Below are 18,117 nucleotides of genomic sequence, written 5' to 3'. Positions count from 1 at the left end.
GACTGCCCTACCCACCTTGACAAGTCCCTAGCTAATTGCGGCAGAAACTTGACAAATAAAATTCCACAACCCTAGCTCTAAGAGGACCAATCAAACACCACAAACTAAAATTTACAAAAGACTTCACCACTAGAGGGAGAGAAGAGGTCCTTGAAAACAGAGTATCAAAACTATAGTCCGCAAGTGAATCAACAACAAAGTTGGCCTCGCAAAACACGTGCCGAGTCGAGGCATGATCAATCAATTTTTTGATCATATGGGTTGAGTCCAACTCAATTAATTAATTTAGAAATTCTAACTCATCAAAACTCACAATTACTTTGAAGTTAAGCATATATAGAGTCAATCAAAATTCAGTTTGGACCTGATCAATTAAGCTCTTATTAGATTTCTTTTCATGGAAAAGCAAGCAACCTAATTATATGCAAATATAATTATAATTAGTTATCTATATACCCCCAAAGGGATGGGATTAGATGGTTAGGTTAGGTTAGGTACAATACCTTTTAGCTTAACTACAACACTCAAAATTGAATAGCATAGACTCCCAATAGGCAATAGTATATATGGATCCTAATCATCCATTGAGTGAGGACTCGCATAGTTTCCTAATGAGTCCCACATAGGGGTCTAAAAGTATATAAGTAGTTAATATTTATGTAATCCTACCAACCAAATGTCTTGAATATGTTCCATTTTTCACCTAGCTAGGCCTTGGTTTTTTATTCCTTACAATAATAATATGGTGAATAGTCAATTATGTTGCTAGTTGCGACTGACATGACACCAAAAGGATCCAAACTCAAGGGTAGGCCTACCTAGCCCACCCAAAACCAAAAGATGGGCTTCAAGCTTACAACTTCACCCCACAAACGAACCAGTCATCATCTGAATGTGAAATACTATAGAGATCTCAAATGTATATACAGATCTAAACTATGTGTGCATGAAGATAATGCCAATATAGAATAAAGGAATTGGGTTTCAACATTAATTGTCATCTTTTTGGAATTATTCAGGGAAAGATGTAACTTGTACGCCTGAGAAAAATATAAATAAAAAGAAAAAAAATTAAACTCTCATAAGAAAGGTAGGTAGGCAAAACTTTAAAGAGTATGTTGGAATTAAATTTTCATTTAATGTTCGTTAGGTGTATTAATGAATTGGTCTACTAAATGCCCATAATTAGTTCCATGCAGAAACCATTAAACACATCAGTTTGACAAAGTGTAGTTGAATGCTGTTTTCAAACATTTATAGGATACAACCATATTTTTCCCACATCACCATCCCTTATTATAATTACACACCACCAAAGATCGTAGACATGAAGAAAAACTAGTACATGCCCTATTCATGTGAGTTAATGCAGAGGATGGCTAATATGTTGAAACACTTTAAAGAGTTCAAAACGCATGGATACAGGTCACAATCTGTGTTTAATTGGTTTCCTTAATTGGCCAGGTCCTCACTGCATTTTGATGGGAGGTATGTATGTGTATAAATAAATATATATATTTATATGTCTATATGCACATATATACATGAGAAATTTTGTATATAATCGTAACATCGTCACATGGTATAATTAATTTACGTGTGATAATATGAGTGGATGTTATCAATACTATTTTCTACAAGTATAGATCCCAAAGTTGTGTTCACTCATATTATAACACGACGTGGTAGTGTTATGATTATACACAATAATTTTTCTACATATAGGTCGATTGTTTATTTTCAAACAATCTAATATGTTATATTGTTGAATGGACAATTTAAACCATTGATGATGTAGAATTTTGTTTAATCATGTGGTCCAAATTTATAATTTAATAACATAATATGTCAGATATTTACTAATATAACACTATCTTGTAAATAGAAATATATATATATATGTATTGTGGTATACACAAGTATAGATCAGTATTGATGAGGATTATTTGCAGAATACATAATTAAAGAGCAGTCAGGAGGAGGGTGCATATTTAATATGGAATGAATGCCACCATGAGCATTTATAGACCGAACCTGAATTTGTACCTCCTACACCTTAATTAAATGGGAGCAGAGTTTTCTCCAGTGTTACTTCTGGATTATGATGCTCTCAGCGTCAAATTAAGAAGGGACGCCATAGTAGGTGAGAAACTAATGGTGCTCTGCTTTGAAAAGGAACCAAACAAATGCAAAATAAATGAGAGGTTGGCCAAATATATGGTCAAAACATGTGTAGATTGTGGTGGATAACCTTGACTAGCTTCAAATTCTGGGAATTTGGTGTCGTGTCTGGTTGGGATGGCCCGGCAACAAACTCTACATAATCATCAAAACTCATTAAGAAATTGAGCCACCGTATAGCTTTAATGATAGAGTACTTATCCCGTGCACAATTTTTATAAAATAGGGCTTTTAATTTTGGTGGGAGACACTCATTGTCCTCATAAAAGATGGGAAAATGAAAGGATTTATAATGAATAAATAGTTTAGGCTTGGATTTGATTGCCACGACAGTTGATGAAACTTCAATCCAATATGGTATATAGGGATAATTGAATTTTCATAGATACAAATACTAGGGGTGGAAAATTTGCAAAAAATGCGATAGGTGGAAGGGCATGGTATTTTCTTCTGGCAGTGGCAACTGTAAAGCAACTCAACTTGGTTCATTAAAAGGGATTTTAATTGAAGTGCATTTACTTCACCTCATTATGACATTATGTGCCACAATAGGCTATAGCACTGATTTTCCAATCTAGGTGCTTCAAGATCAAGTTCCAGAGTGTAGGTAGATGCTTGAATTGGAAATTGGAATCCATTTCTTACTAGCTTAATGGCATATGAATTTTGAGCATTCTATAGAATTAAGCACTATTTTCCCCTCCAGAGATATCAATTTTAAGCTATCTTTCAGAAATTTTGCAATCATCCATTTCCTTTAAGGCATTTTACACACGCCCCCAGTTAATCCAAATGACAACATAGATCACTCTGGTACAGTATCTGTAAGAACTGCAATGAACTTGTACTTGCTGCAAAACCAAAACCATAAATAATATTAGCATCATTATTAAACATAAAATTTTGCTTCATCAATTCTAACAGAGTATAATGCTAAGGTCCATTCTGCAAAGTGCCAAAGTCTCCAAACTGGCATAATGGTTTACAGAACAAACAACACATATCAGCTCTACCTGTATTTGGCAAACCACAGTAAAGTGTATTTGGCATGCATAGCATGCTGCCAATAAGTTGCCAAACAAGCAACATTAATTTAGAAATCAAATTTCATTGAAGTTTTTTCTACTTAATACTTTTTAAATAGTACCTCTATTTAAAAATTCAGGTACAATACAAGGAAAGTTAATAAATTGACATCCATTTATCCCACAAATTCAAAAAGCACAATGAATGGAATATGAAGCAAATAAAAAGCTACATGTGGGCGGGGAACAAAATTGCCATAACACACAAGCAAGTAAAAATTTAAAGAATGGAGGAGGCATTGAACTGATAAAGGTTTTATAGATTATGCTAGAAAAAACAACCTTTTGAATGTACATATACTCTTCTATAACAAACCTAACAGATCTATTCTTCAAGAAAAAGACTAATTGTAGAATATCATATACAAAAATCATATGAAGCATAAACAATTCTCTTCCTCTCAATTTGATCTGTTGAGATCAAGCCGAGGTTTCTTCATCACTGGCAATGGAACAACTGAATTGCACCTAGGACATTTTGGGTTATTTCTCATTATCAAAACATAAGATAGGCAACCAGGACAGCCTGCTGCAAATGGTGATGAAAAGAGCTTGTCCTCACTGTCTTCCTCCTGAGTTTCTTTGATGGAAGATGATGATGATGAGTAAGATGGCGACGATGACAACGACGACTTCCACATGGACAAAGATCGCCTCTTAATTGGTTCTTTCTCTGCCCTTTCAAGTGCAGATTTTACTTTATCTAAGGTGCACAGACTCTGGTAATTGCATGAAGGTGGTGGTGGTGATGATGATGATGGTACTAATTTTAATTCCAGGCTAGAACTAGTATCATCAAAAAGATTTAAGGGGATTTTCGATGGTGATGGAGGAAAGTTTAAATCTTGCATCTTTGGACATGTTGGATTGGTTTGGCTCTTTTGATCTGAGGTTGAAAGTGAATTTGGAGCACTGCACCTTTGAAGATACACTTTCCCTGACTGCAACAATTAATATGTAATATATTAATTACAGAAAAAAAAGAATTGATTGCATTTCATGCATTCATGATATAAAGATAGCTTTTAAAGAATGTACAGTGGGATTAGAACTTGCAAAGCATTGAAGAATATCACCAAACTAATTAATTACATATACAAATATATCCTCTTTCTATATTAATTACTAGTATTTAACATATTATATTTTATTTAAACAATAGCAATAAAAAATTTTAAAACATTGTGAATTGTACGGATATTCATAAAAATCAAAAGGCTCTGCTCGATTGCAGAGGAAATTCAGGTCAAGAATGAATAGAAAATACTGTTATATTGAGTTTCAAAGAAATGATCGCTTAAGCAAAAGAAAAAGAAATCCTATTCCAACAAGAAAACAAATTTGTGTTAAATGGTCAATACTATGAGAATTGAAGCAATGGACAACAGAACATTACAAACTTTCTCATACCCCATCACTCTATGTTTCTCGGCAACCAAACACACAGCTAAAGATAACAGTAAAATTCCAAGACAATAGAATAAAACAATCAATGAAACAGAATTGCATATCATAAAAACAGAATTCAAAGCAACCCAATTGAAAACAACACATAAACATCAAGAAAATCAAGTTCCTAAGTCTATTCAACCAAGAAATGTCATATGCTTTCTTGGAAAATTATGACAACAAACTGTTCCATTCTACCATTTATTCCCGGGAAACAAACAGACCCAGATGAGATAATATACCAACCTTCAAGTCCAGGCGCTTTTCCCAGCCACTAGGGACCTGTAAGTCGAGGTCCAGTTCTTGGGATTCGTTTGCAAGCTTGGAAGAAGACCCACCAAGCAAGTCTCTTGTAATCAGAGCCGTTGATTTCTCACCACTTGAATCGCTCCCCACACTCAGATGTTGATCGTCGTTATTGTACCCACTTAGAACCCGAAACAGAGAGCTCACGTCAGCAGCCATTACTGGGGCTTCACAAAGCTTCTTCTGCTGTGAGAGAGAGAGAGAGAGAGAGAGAGAGAGAGAGACCGGGGAGTCTTTGAGATTATATAGAGCTGGGCTATATATGGTAGTAAATATAGCCCGTTTTGTGGTATTTACAAATAAATCAGAAATAGATTATATTATTTAATAATTGCTTTTGTTATTATCAATTTATTAATATTAGTTTGAATTTGAATTAGGCTAATAGACTAATAGTAAATTTTATTAAATTTAATTAATTGCTTCATTTAATGTTTGGTTTATTAATTGATGGGGTTGTGGGAAGGGTGGGAGGAGTATTCAAGGAAAGGAAGGCACCTAAAGTTATGGTGGCATTAAATGCTTTGGGAAAACTAATAGGCTCCTTTGGCCTTTTTATTCAATATTTTAATTTTCTTATAAAAAATGTTTTTATTTTTTTGTAAAATTTAAATTTGTACTCTCAAGCTTGTTATTATGATTTCTTCTGGTTTCTTGGTTTTGCCTCTTCTATTGCTTCTTTCATTTTATTTTTCCCCAACATACCATAAAGAAAAAGATACGCATACTAATAAGCTCTTAAATAAAGTGATATTTGTGCCTTGGTGGAATTAGAAGCAAAGCGTTAGAAAATGCCTTTTGACATTTTTTCCAAGATGAGTGAATAAGGTTTTGACACGTTTGATAGCGAAACTAATTTTGTATGGGTACAAGTACAAGTACTTTCCCTAGCCTTGTCACACATGATAATAAAACTATTGTTTGGAAAAATATTTAGGTTTAGGAGAGGAAATTACAACTCCATTTAGTGGAAGAAAAGAAAACAATAATCTAAATGAGGGAATAAATACTTTTTTTTTGTTAGGCGGTCAAGGGTGTTCGGGCTAGCTTGCGCCTATCTCGACTAATCCCCTCTCCGATCCGATAAAAAGCAAAATATACATGTTGGAATTAAAGAATTCACAAGAGATAAATTTCTCACAGAATGACCCTATGAGGAGTCGAACTGGTGTCCACTGGGGAGCAAACCCAAGGTCTGACCAGCTGAACTACCCCACTGGGTTGAGGGAATAAGTACTTTACCATTTGAGTTAGGTGCCTTCCCTACTACTATACGTTTGGCAATGTCATATAGATTTAATTAAAGTAGGCAACAAAGTGCAAAATTTTGGGCATTGTTTCAGGGCCACTCTATCTCATACATACAAAGCAAGGAGTGAAAGAGTATGGTTGAACAAATGCCTTTTTTTTTTTTTTTTTTTTTTTCTACGGTGGTTTGAAGGTTGGTGGTTAACATAGACTAGCTAGTTGAACGATATGACTAATTACCAAGTTATTAAGTGGATTAATCAAGTTCTACTTAAAATAAAAAATAAAAATAAAGTTGGAGTTAGAAAAGTACCGAAATGAATGCAAATGGGATCAACTGCATGGCTATAGATCGAGTAGTGAGATATTTACTAATAGGTGATGGCATATTGGTGAAATTGGTCCTTTAAAGTTGGTGATGAAATTATGGCCAAAAAAAAAAAAAGTTGGTGATGAAATTGCTGATGTTTCTTTTTCAAGTAGAACTTAGTGCATGCCTTGCTTGAAAGTAATAAGTTTTGGTGATGAACCTTGACCTAATAATATTGAATTAGGGTAGATAAGCAGTGACTTGATTGGTTCTGCATGTTTTCCAAATTATTTTCGTTTTGATTTATGAAAAATCATTTTCTGATAAATGAAATATTGATTTATAGAATCCACATCATGAAAGTATTTAAAGGAGTAGAAAATAAAACATAAATCTTTATGAAAGATGTTGCTATATATGTGTTTCATTTATTAGTATTGAATAGAAGAAATCAACAACATTAACAAGACCTTATAAAAGAAATTAATATGACCAATTAATGATTTCAAATAGGTGCCCTAAGCACTTATCCCATCTTTATGAACAATGTTAAAGAAAATTAAATGGCTTTTAATTGGTATATATAATATACGCATGGAATTGCATAACAGCACCAAAAGGTTCATAGTGAGTTGAATGACTAGAAGATCACCATAAAAAACAAGCAAAGAAGTCGCACAAGTATTAAAGATGAAGCATGCAGTTTTCGATGCCAACATTTAATGTGGGGAAAGCCCCTATAGATGGAGAAGCTTATAGAGGATAAAGAGGATATTTACAACATTTACATTTGAATATACCAAAAAAGAAATATGAAAATGAAAAAGAAAGGGGGGAATAGCGTGCATGTGGAGATTAAATAGTCAAACTCCTTTTGGTTGGGGTAAGCATTCAAAATTAATGCCTTTTATTATTGCTTTGAGGGGACATTCAATAGTCAAATTCAATGTCTTCGGAATTTTTTTTTTTTTTTTTTTTTTTCATTTTATAGAAAATAAATGGCTCAATCTCTTCCTCATTTCTTTGATTTCCCCTCGATCCTCCTGCAGTGCAGAAGTCCTTTTGCGAGAGTATGAATGTAGTATGTATGTTTAGAGAAGAAAGTCCGTCTAGAATAATATCATAAGCATTTGCTATAAAGAACAAGAAGAAATAAAAGTCTCATCACAACTATTATACAACCGAATAAATCACAATTGTATATTGATATGTGATTTATAAAGAGGTCAAATTACAATCATTTCACAATTTGAATGAATCTCAATTATTTATTAATGAATAATTCGTTATGAGAGTTACATCAACAAGTTTTGTATATTCATATGAGTAAGTATATTTATCAAACCAATAATGTCAGACTTGTCAAATTTTCTAAACCCTAAGCATGTTAGTATTTTACGTATTTAAAATATATGAGGTACATAATAGGTTTGAGTAGATGAACAAATTTGATAAATATCGCCATACTCTTTACCAAAATCCATGAACTAATGTGTTTAGGGTAATTGCACTAGTTTTGATATAAAACTAGTCTGGACTCTGGAATGACCATACCCATGCATAGTTGCATACCCCCATAAAACGAAGCTTCTCTGGTATGACAGGAGCAACGTCTCTTTTGATCATGAGGTTCATGATACAATTTCTCTTTTTTCTTCGATAGAATATAAATATATATTAAATTTTTACTTGATATGGTGTTGATGAGATATAAATATATAATTAAGTTGCAGATATTAGTGGGTTGATAATTCCAAGGCACATACATAATTTAAGTTTGATTAGCTAGATTGATTGATTGTTCCATTTAATGTGGGGGGCTTATTTAATGAGTTAGGGGAGAATTCAAAGAACGGAGGGCATGCAAGTAATGACAGCATTCAATGCTATGAAATACTGGTAGATATCTTCGCCTCTTTAAATGGGCATAACTTCTTTCTTGTCCCTTTACTTGAGAAGTTGAATGACGTTCAAACACATGATGTGTGCCACATAAATCTTTTTAAATTAAATTAAATAATAATTCAAATTAAATTGTTTAAGTATTGTATTTTAATTTAGTTTAATTAATCATAATTTTATTTTTATATGTTCAAGAAAAGTCAAATTGATTGCACCAACGATCTTGTGATTTGTGGTTTTTTTTTTTTTCATAATGTTGAAGAGATTTTAAATTTTTTTTATTTTATTAATCAATTATTGTCAAATGAGATTTAAATTTAATATATTCTTCAAAAAAGATAAATTTGAAAGTCATCCACTAAACCAAATGGTTGACGGAGAGATTTTAAGATCATATCCCCCCTAAAATATGAACTCTCAATCTAATATAATTCTAGCCTAGCACCTTATCCTTGCTCCCCACTTAAGCTATTACTCAAGCCCTCTTGGCAATATGCATGAAGAAACCTGTTTTTATTATTTTTATTTTATTTGATAAATTCGGTTTATTTTTATTTTAAAGTTCTTTAAAAATCTTAACAGAGTCAACCAAAAACAGCTAAGATGACTACATCTAAAACATATTCGATAAAAAATATAGATTTGGAAAAGAAACATGATTTGTTTGTATGGTCAAATAATAATGCTCGTGAGTTATTATTGCATTGTTTTTCTCACATTTTTTTTGTTTTCTTGAACAACTTAAAATTTTGATACAGATAATTGTAAAGTATAATAAAAACTTATAAAATCCAATTTGTTTAGCTTGTCAAGCTTTGAATGGACATGATCATATTAAAGAAAGAAACCATGCATGCAATAATGAGCCTTGCGTGTAGGAAGATAAAAGGTACACAATTGAATTGAATACTTGAGTTTTTGTATTTTAGGAAAATATTTATTTCCTCGGCCTGAAATAAAAAAGAAAAAAAGGGAATGCATTTATCTTTGTCTGTGTATTTAGGCTAAGGAAGGTACGACTATTAAATATGCATTTGAATGCTGCAATTAATATGGTGAAAGACCACTTGGGTGACCATATCATGACGTTTAGTAAGGATATTCTGCCCCAATATATAATATAGGGTTTTTTTTCATATTTGATATGAACTTTGATTTATGTCCCAATGTAATACTTAAATTTTAATTTGTCTTAATTTGATACTTAACAATTATTTTTTCTCTAATTGATATCAAACCAAACTCTTATTAAAAAAATTAATAGAAGGGCATTTTTGTCAAATTCGTTTGTCCATCTTCATCTCCTTCCCAAACGGGCCAAACCCTACTTTTTTTTTTTTTTTTTCTTTTTTTCTATCCTCCATAGAACCAAACCCATTCAACTCTACCACAATAACGTCAATGATTTTCCGGGATCATTAACAATAATGATAAAGCTTTCCTAGAAACTCTTGGACTCCCAATTACCAACCATCTGGGCATCCTTCCAATTACTTAAAATAACTCAATTTTCTTGATCAAATGAACCTCAAATTTGTGAAATCCATTTCAATTCCTCATAATAACCATCAAATCCACCAAACCCATCAAGTAAAAATTACATACAAACAGAAAAAAAAAATTGAGAGCAAGGTCATTCTCTGTCGGTGGAAACACAGAGAATCTCCTCATCTAAGAGCTGGTTAGTCATGCACCACTTTCGTTAATTTCTTTTAACAGAAATTTAGTTTGATACCACTTAGAAACAAAATAATAGATAAGATACCAAATTGAGACAAATTAAAGTTTAGATACGTATTGAAACATAGGTTAAAGTTCAGATACAAAATATGAAAAAAAAAAAAAAAAAGGTCCATTGATTTTAACTACTAAATTTTAATAATTTTTTAGTTTAAGTACTAAAATTAAATAGCATTTTAGATTAGGTACTAGTTGAAAAGTCAAATAAATTAATAAAGTAAAAAGTATTAGAATTTATAAATTTTACATCACATGCAACTACAATAAAAAAATAAAAATAATATTACATCACAAATATTACATTAATTTATACTATATTGTATTATAAAAAAAAAAAAATCAATCCAGTCACAACTTAATTGTGACTGTCTTGATAAATTGAAATAGACAACTCACACCACTATATTATATATTATTTTGAATAAAAGTATTGTTTTAACCTCTATTTATACTATATTGTAGTATAATTTTTCTAAAAAAATTTCAATTAAGTCACAATTTAACTGTGATTGTCTCACAACTTAGATGTGGCTGTCGTTTAGTCACAACTAAATTTGAAGTTGTGAGTGTCGTACAGTCACAACTAAATGTGAAGTTGAGATTACATTAGCAAATTTTCAAGATAATATAAAAACCTCAAGGGCAATTTTGTCAAAACATTATAAATTTTAACTAACACTCATCATATGTGGACCAAAGGATAAAAATGTCAAATAGAAAATGATCAAATCAAAGGGGCCAACATATTTGTGACCTAATCTAAAAACTACATTTAAATTTGGTAGTTCAATTGAAATATTATATGGTTTTTATGCTATACCAAAAAATTATTGGGATTTGGTATTTAATCCTAATTTTCTAAAAAAAAAACTCTATAATATAATAAAAATAAATTATTTATGTATTTAATTATGTATATATCAACTAATTTCATATAACATAGTCAACTAAGTATATGATATTATATAGTGAGGCGGCTTTAGGTGTGAATATTCACACCCATACGTTCAACTTAAATATGTGCGTACAATAGCACTTGGGATCTGTTTGGTTCAAGTTTTGGAGGTCTAAGAATGAGAAATAATTCTATTCTCATGTTTGGTAAATATAGGGAAGATAAATCAATTATTGGCCCAAGAGAATTTGATGCCCTTATTAGGGGAAAAATGAAACTGTTGCTAGAGCAATGAAATTGATTTCCCCTCTATTGCGAAAATATTTATTATTTTTTTTTAATAAAACTAACCCTGTTATTATTTCAAAATAAATAATAAATTAGGGTATAATTGAAAAACTGACCAAATATAACATTTATTGTTTCTAATTCCTAGTTTACTTTTTCAGGCTTACTAAATACAATAAAGGGAAGAAATTAAATTTTCAATAAATCAATTCTGTGAACCAAACAGCTCTCGAAGTTTTTGGATTATGTAGTTGTACTTTGTAGTAAAGGAGGACTTTGAGTTTGAGTCTGGCAAACCAAACGTATGAGCATTTACCTCTAGGGCCCAAGACCAATCCACAGCCTAAAAGGTTTGGGCTAAAAACAATCCACAGCCTAAAAATTTTGGGCCTCTTTTGGGCCGAATAATGAAGATTAATTTTTTATGTGATCTAAATTGTTTTTTTCATTAATAAGAGGAAAAATATACTTGGCCAAAAAAAGAGGAAAAATACAAAATAAGTAAAAAACTCCGCAACACTGTGTACATTTAGTCCCTTTGATATCAAACCCTCTCTCTCTGAGACCGAAACCAAAAAATGCAGATTTTCGTGAAAACCCTAACTGGGAAGACCATCACTCTTGAGGTTGAGAGCAGTGACACCATTGACAATGTCAAAGCCAAGATCCAGGCACTATTTCTCCCTCGCGCTCTCTTTTAATTTTAAGTTTTCCTCTTAGTTATTTATTTCTTATTTTATTTTCATGGAAAAATCTATATTCTGTGGAAAAATTTTGTGCAAATATAAGTAGGATTAGAATTTCTAGTAAAAATTGGGTTGTTCTTGTACTGGGATTTTGTAATTTGCCTTTCAAACCAAAAAAGAAAAAAATTTGAAATTCGCATTAATTAGTATGTTGTAGTAGAGTTTCTGATTATCATATATAATATAAGTAAATGTTCTCTTGCTTATTATTTTTTATTTACTTTTATGGCTGCTTTGTGATTATATAAGGTAATGTTCTCTTGCTACATTGTCTGGTATGTTATGCTCAGTGGGTTTTCTGTCTAGAACTATTATTATTGTATAGTAGTACACTGTAGACTGATATTTTTTTGTGTATTAAAAGAAAAAAAATTCATGATTGGAGCAGGCAAATAGCATTTATAGGGAGGCTGCAAGGCCAAAAATATTGTTATCTATCATTGAACAACTTTTCATGATGAAAAGCTGAAGATAATTAATTGTGTAGTTTGATGGGAAAAAAAACATATTAATCACCGAGACAGAGCAGTAGCAAATTTTTTGGTGAGTTGCATTTTAGATATATTGATCTTTTGCTCTTTAAGATGTAGTTCTTAAAGAGAGTTCTTTTTGTTGTTATGGGATTGCATGGTGACTCATATAAATTCTCAGGATAAGGAAGGCATCCCTCCTGATCAACAGAGATTGATTTTTGCTGGTAAGCAATTGGAAGATGGTCGAACTCTTGCAGATTATAACATCCAGAAGGAGTCAACGCTTCACCTAGTTTTGAGGCTGAGGGGAGGAACTATGATTAAGGTGAAGACTCTTACCGGGAAAGAAATTGAGATTGATATTGAACCAACTGATACCATTGACCGGATCAAGGAAAGGGTTGAGGAGAAAGAGGGAATTCCTCCAGTGCAACAAAGGTATTTCTTGTTCTCCTACTGGGACTTACAATTTAGAAGGAATTTAATGAACAACGAGCATCTTGATTTTTCATTTTTTTTCTTGGTTAAATAATGTCTCCCTGAATCAGAGTTGTCATGATAAAATATATTGGTCTTTCCACTCTTCAGAGCATTTTTTCTTGCAAACTCTCTTTCTTCTTTGGATTTATAGTCTGTTGGACCCTACCTTTTAGCCATTTAAGTCTATTTGGAAGGCTCAAAATACAGTGCAAGTTTTCACTTGGTTGGTGGTTCATGAATCGTGAGAGAGTAAATACTTGCACAATGCTACAAAGAAAAAGGCCCTTTTTAATTTGCATGTTTAGAGTACAAATGAGGGGGAGGGCACTTTGTTAATGGGAATAACAAGAAGGTGGTGACACTTGGGAGGTGTGTGATTTTGGCTCTTTTTAACTTGGATTTGATGGACATCTCGCTCATTCTAATTGCACCATTGTCTATAATATGCAGTAAGTAATGCACTGTTTTAGTGTCCTTTTTGTCTTTCAGTGACGTTGGAAGTTGTATTGGTTCAGTCTTTGTACTTTAAAAGGCCTAATTCTTGAATTTGGTATTCCATAGCACAAGCATTTGTTTTGTGGTTGAGATTGTTCACAACAATAGGTTGGTCAAGTTATTGCTGGCTTTTGTTTCCATTGCTATTTGCAATGTTTTAGCTCCTCCATGTAATTTGAATTGATTTCTTGGTGGAATTTGACTTGTATTTTGAGTCCTGACAACATGCGCATATAATTGGTGTTCTGTTTATATGCCTGTGTACATAGTCTTATCAAGAAGTATAACTTTTGCATTATTATTATTATTTTAGTTAATAGTTTATTCATTGCCCTCTTACTGACCAATTTTCCAAGCATTGGTTGTGCTTTGTCATTTTATTTATATGCATCAAAGATTTTATTTAAGATCTTGTTAGTTTTATCTGGACACATGTTTAATGGTCTGCTCAACAGTTTACGACATGGTTCTTCTTGTTTAGTTGTTTCTAATACGATATTTGGTCGTTTTTTAAGTACTGCAGTTTTTGTCACATCATTCAGTACTGGCCAATTGTCAAAGCAATGGTTGTCCTTTGTCATGTTATTTATGTTTCATCAAAGATCTTATTAGTCTTACGACTGTTTGCAGGCTTATTTATGCTGGCAAGCAGCTTGGGGACGACAAAACAGCTAAAGACTACAACATTGAGGGTGGATCTGTCCTTCATCTGGTGCTTGCACTAAGGGGTGGTAGTTTTTAAATAGCATTGATCAGTTCAAGTTTAGGGCTGTCTCTGAGCAAGGGCCCAAGGGGAGACCATCTCGAACCCTGCATCGGGGGAGGCCCTAAAAATATAATTATTTATATTAATTCAGAAAAATGTTAGAAAAGCGCAGACAAAAAATAACTTGTGATTATAAAAGAGGCCCTTTTTTTTAGATCCAAAATTTTTGTTGTGCTTGTAGAAGGCCTAAACAATACATTCAAATGCTCTTTTTAAAGGCCCAAAAATTAAGAGATATGACCTAATCAAACCAGTATTTATCAAGGGCCGTAAAGTTAATTTGATTTCAGGTTTCCTACTCTATTTTTTCCCGGTGACTCCTTAATATAGAGGTATCTTGGTAGTTGATGGACATTTGAGTTGCATGTATGTGTTGAAAGTAAACTTGTTCTGAGTTGGTTACTTTGGACATAAGTATTGCTGTTACTCTCTCTCTCTCTCTCTGTCCATGTTTTTCTGAATTAATAGTGGCCTATGCAGGATTTTGGTAACCCATTGAAATGAAAGCAATTCTTGGAATCTTGTTTTGTATAACTCACTCATTTTCATATACTGTATATGGTTCTGCCAATACCTTCTGTTCAGTTCAAAGTTTCCTGATATGATCACTTTTTCCCATGGGATGCCCATTAATCAGATGTTTCTGTAGCTAACACATTCTTCTGTGGCTGTCGTGTATATATATATATATATCATGTGCTACGTATCCATAATGCTAGTCTGCTAGTTAGGCCGCTAGTTAGGCCGCAAGGCCCGCAATACTTTATGCTTAATTAGGAGGCACCCAACTTATCCCGTTTTCAATTTACAATGAATAATAATCAGTAATTATACATTAGGCCATGCACCATGCTGCTATGCCTATGTGAACTATGAGCTTATAAACAATTGTCTGACTTCTTGTAAACATATGTCATATATAGCGTTAATTTAGTCTGCTTGAATGGATAATTTAGATATATTATTATGAATTTAAAATTCCAACAGTACTATTACATTGATCAGTCGAATATATAGAGGTACCAATGTCAATAAGACATGCCACCCAACACAAGAATGTTTTAGTCACTTCATTTTTTTTAAAAAAGAGAGGCATGCATGATGATTAGTCTCCCATTTTGAACTAAAATGACCAAAGTTGAATGTGACATGACGAGTAATTGCATGTGTCCAATCACTTGCTACCTATATTTAACCTAGTTATCAATCTCTTTTCAAACTCATACTCTCATATAAAAGATATTCCAAGCACTCGTGTACATGTATCACCTATCGATCACTCCTTTTGTGTTCACAATTAAAAAGCTCATATGGTTGAAATTAATACTCAAAACCAATATAGGTTTATTAAGGGCATGCCACATGGCTAGACTCCTAACCTTTAAATTCCCACATAAGCTAGACGTCATGCAGATGATAATCTTATATATTTAATTTCCATTATATTAATTATTTTTGAGTTTTGGCTAGGGCTCATGCTCTTTTACTCTCCCTCTTGGACTTGTCTATTTGATAGTCATATAAAGTCCTAGTGGTTAGTAGAACTCTACTAACCCAACACAAAGATGTCAATATTAGGTACCAAATGGTAAAAGCCTCATAATGTTAGTTTCCCTAACAAAAGACTTAAAGGATCATACTAGCTAGTTAATTAATGCTGTTTTCGATCGGGTCATTTTCAAATGGTTAGACTTTGCTAGACTAATCTTGTGGATCAATGCATGGGGCAGGGATTTGGCTTAAAAATTAATTAAACTGAAGTATTTAGTTGTACTGTCAAAGGCATATATATTTTAGTATTCAAAGGGACTAAGTACACTTGGGCGGGTGACCTAATTATGTACATTTGACATATATTGTTTTATCACCATGACGATGGAATCATCATATGCACACCAAGAAGTCACAACATTCCACTTGCTATAAAAGAATATAACAAAATTTACAAGATTAATCAACAGGAATATCTGATTGACATGTACATATGTGGGAAGTATTTTATGCCTTCATAGACTCGGTCAAATTTTTGGATATATTATTTTTAATTTTTTTTTAGTAAAACACATATTAGATATATTCTTAAGGATTTATTCTAAGGGACATTATTGAGAAATAAGCTAGGCCAAGTGATTGGAGAGAGTATGCACAATGTAGACCAATATATATTTCAAAAAGACAAAAATTCAATCTACTTGCTATAAGACGTTCGACATAATATATAAACAATTATGTCAAAATAATAATAATAATTTACATGGTTTTTTGTTGTATATTTTTCAACTTCGCAAGCTATTAAAGAGTGCTTCAAAAGCTTAAACCTCTTGAATCTTGATGTTATAAGATCATGTACGTACTCTTTTTAAATTGATAAGATGATAGCGATTACATTACTTTTTCAAGTTACGGGTAAAATTTGGTGAGTTGTGGTGTAAAGTTATATAGACTTTGATGCATGCAAGTTGACGTTGCTTTGATTACTAGCTTCCATTTCCATGAATAAAATGAGGCAGCATGATATAAGTGCAGCATAAGCATGATGAAAACGAACAAGTCAAACATGATCGAGTGCAAATTGGGCAGGTCTTACACCTACACTTTGGGCACGTCTGAATCCCAACTTATTTCAAAGCGTAATAACTAAATGACTAATAAGAGGTTAATTATCATGTCTCCCTGAAAATGAAAGGAAACCAATTCCACAAGTACATAGGAAAATTATATGTATTCAAGTATTCAACATCGAGACCCTTCCTTAAATCACTCATTCGTGAACTTAATGAAAATTCTTTTTAATATATATATATATATATATACAGAAAAAATATGTATATATTTGCATTTCCATAATCACTTACACATATAATCTAGATCATTTATACTCATAAAAACCATACGAACAAAATTTGGGCATTACAATCTTATCCACTCAAATAATTATTGTAATAGATATTATAATGAGAACAAATTATTTTGTATAACCATAATATAAAATCAATCTACGTAAACACTCAATGGGTACTATATATAATGAAATTCATTATTGCAATGTTGTACAACTTTGTAACCTATGAAAGGAGAAATTATTCTATGTAACTGATACACCGTCAAATGGTGTAATCAATCCAATGTGTAATAATATGAATGAATGTTATTAATATTATACCATACTAATATAAATATACCGTCCAATAATACCCTTACATGTTGGATTGATAATACCCTTGTACGTTGGATTGGTTACACCAGATGTCGGTGTATCGATTACACTTAATATTTTTTCCTATGAAAGAGACATGTAGTTTTTTTTCCAAAACTTACACACTTTTTGATTTTGAAAAGTTTTCAAAAGGACAATGCTATATACCTCAATTATTTCTCTAAATTACTCTTTTTTAACTTACACGTCATTCATATATTGGACTTTAACCTGTCAAATAAATTGATACCATGTAAGTTAGGAAATAAAAGTCGAGAAAAAATAGTTGGAGTAAACAACATTTTCCTTTTTGAAACTAACACTTTTTGACTGCGAAAATTGATATACTTTTTGAAAAGTTTCCAAAATTGCTCCCACTCAAATACCGATACACTCAAAACCTATTTCAACCACGTGGACATCTCGAAAATTCATTATATATGTGATTGTCATATACAAATTCTTGTGACCACACCTCGATATCAGCTAAAAACGTATCTCGACCACCTTGAAACCCAAAAACCAATCTCTACCCCATCTCGACCGATACTCCTTCA

At 32.2% G+C, this 18,117-nt stretch overlaps 2 protein-coding genes across 2 annotated transcripts; one reads left to right on the top strand and one right to left on the bottom strand.

Annotated features, from left to right (window-relative positions):
• Positions 1–3,501: 3,501 nt before the first annotated feature.
• On the bottom strand, positions 3,502–5,235 carry LOC147297684 (filamentous hemagglutinin transporter). The gene is made up of 2 exons (XM_086228729.1): positions 4,962–5,235; positions 3,502–4,207 (listed from the first exon to the last, which is right to left on the bottom strand). Exons 1-2 carry the CDS (start codon positions 5,178–5,180, stop codon positions 3,668–3,670), a joined length of 759 nt encoding a protein of 252 aa, XP_086084855.1. The 5' UTR covers positions 5,181–5,235; the 3' UTR covers positions 3,502–3,667.
• Positions 5,236–11,967: 6,732 nt separating this feature from the next.
• Positions 11,968–14,881, top strand: LOC147297683 (ubiquitin-NEDD8-like protein RUB2). The gene is made up of 3 exons (XM_086233842.1): positions 11,968–12,075; positions 12,802–13,061; positions 14,229–14,881. Exons 1-3 carry the CDS (start codon positions 11,983–11,985, stop codon positions 14,338–14,340), a joined length of 465 nt encoding a protein of 154 aa, XP_086089968.1. The 5' UTR covers positions 11,968–11,982; the 3' UTR covers positions 14,341–14,881.
• The last annotated feature ends 3,236 nt before the right edge of the window (positions 14,882–18,117 follow it).

Source organism: Dryas octopetala, chromosome 1 (assembly GCF_963921425.1).
Source record: "Dryas octopetala chromosome 1, drDryOcto1.1, whole genome shotgun sequence".
In the NCBI taxonomy this organism is placed as follows: domain Eukaryota; kingdom Viridiplantae; phylum Streptophyta; class Magnoliopsida; order Rosales; family Rosaceae; genus Dryas; species Dryas octopetala.
The sequence above is the reverse complement of the archived record's forward strand: the minus strand, read 5'-3'. Positions and strand labels throughout refer to the sequence as shown.

What these genes read in the sequence shown, in the direction of transcription:
- LOC147297684 (XM_086228729.1), bottom strand. Translation starts at nt 5,180, where the DNA reads ATGGCTGCTGACGTGAGCTCTCTGTTTCGGGTTCTAAGTGGGTACAAT. An exon ending in AAAAGCGCCTGGACTTGAAG is followed by an intron (nt 4,208 to 4,961) that starts GTTGGTATATTA and finishes TAATTGTTGCAG; the next exon opens with TCAGGGAAAGTGTATCTTCA.
- LOC147297683 (XM_086233842.1), top strand. Translation starts at nt 11,983, where the DNA reads ATGCAGATTTTCGTGAAAACCCTAACTGGGAAGACCATCACTCTTGAG. An exon ending in ATGTCAAAGCCAAGATCCAG is followed by an intron (nt 12,076 to 12,801) that starts GCACTATTTCTC and finishes ATAAATTCTCAG; the next exon opens with GATAAGGAAGGCATCCCTCC. An exon ending in ATTCCTCCAGTGCAACAAAG is followed by an intron (nt 13,062 to 14,228) that starts GTATTTCTTGTT and finishes GACTGTTTGCAG; the next exon opens with GCTTATTTATGCTGGCAAGC.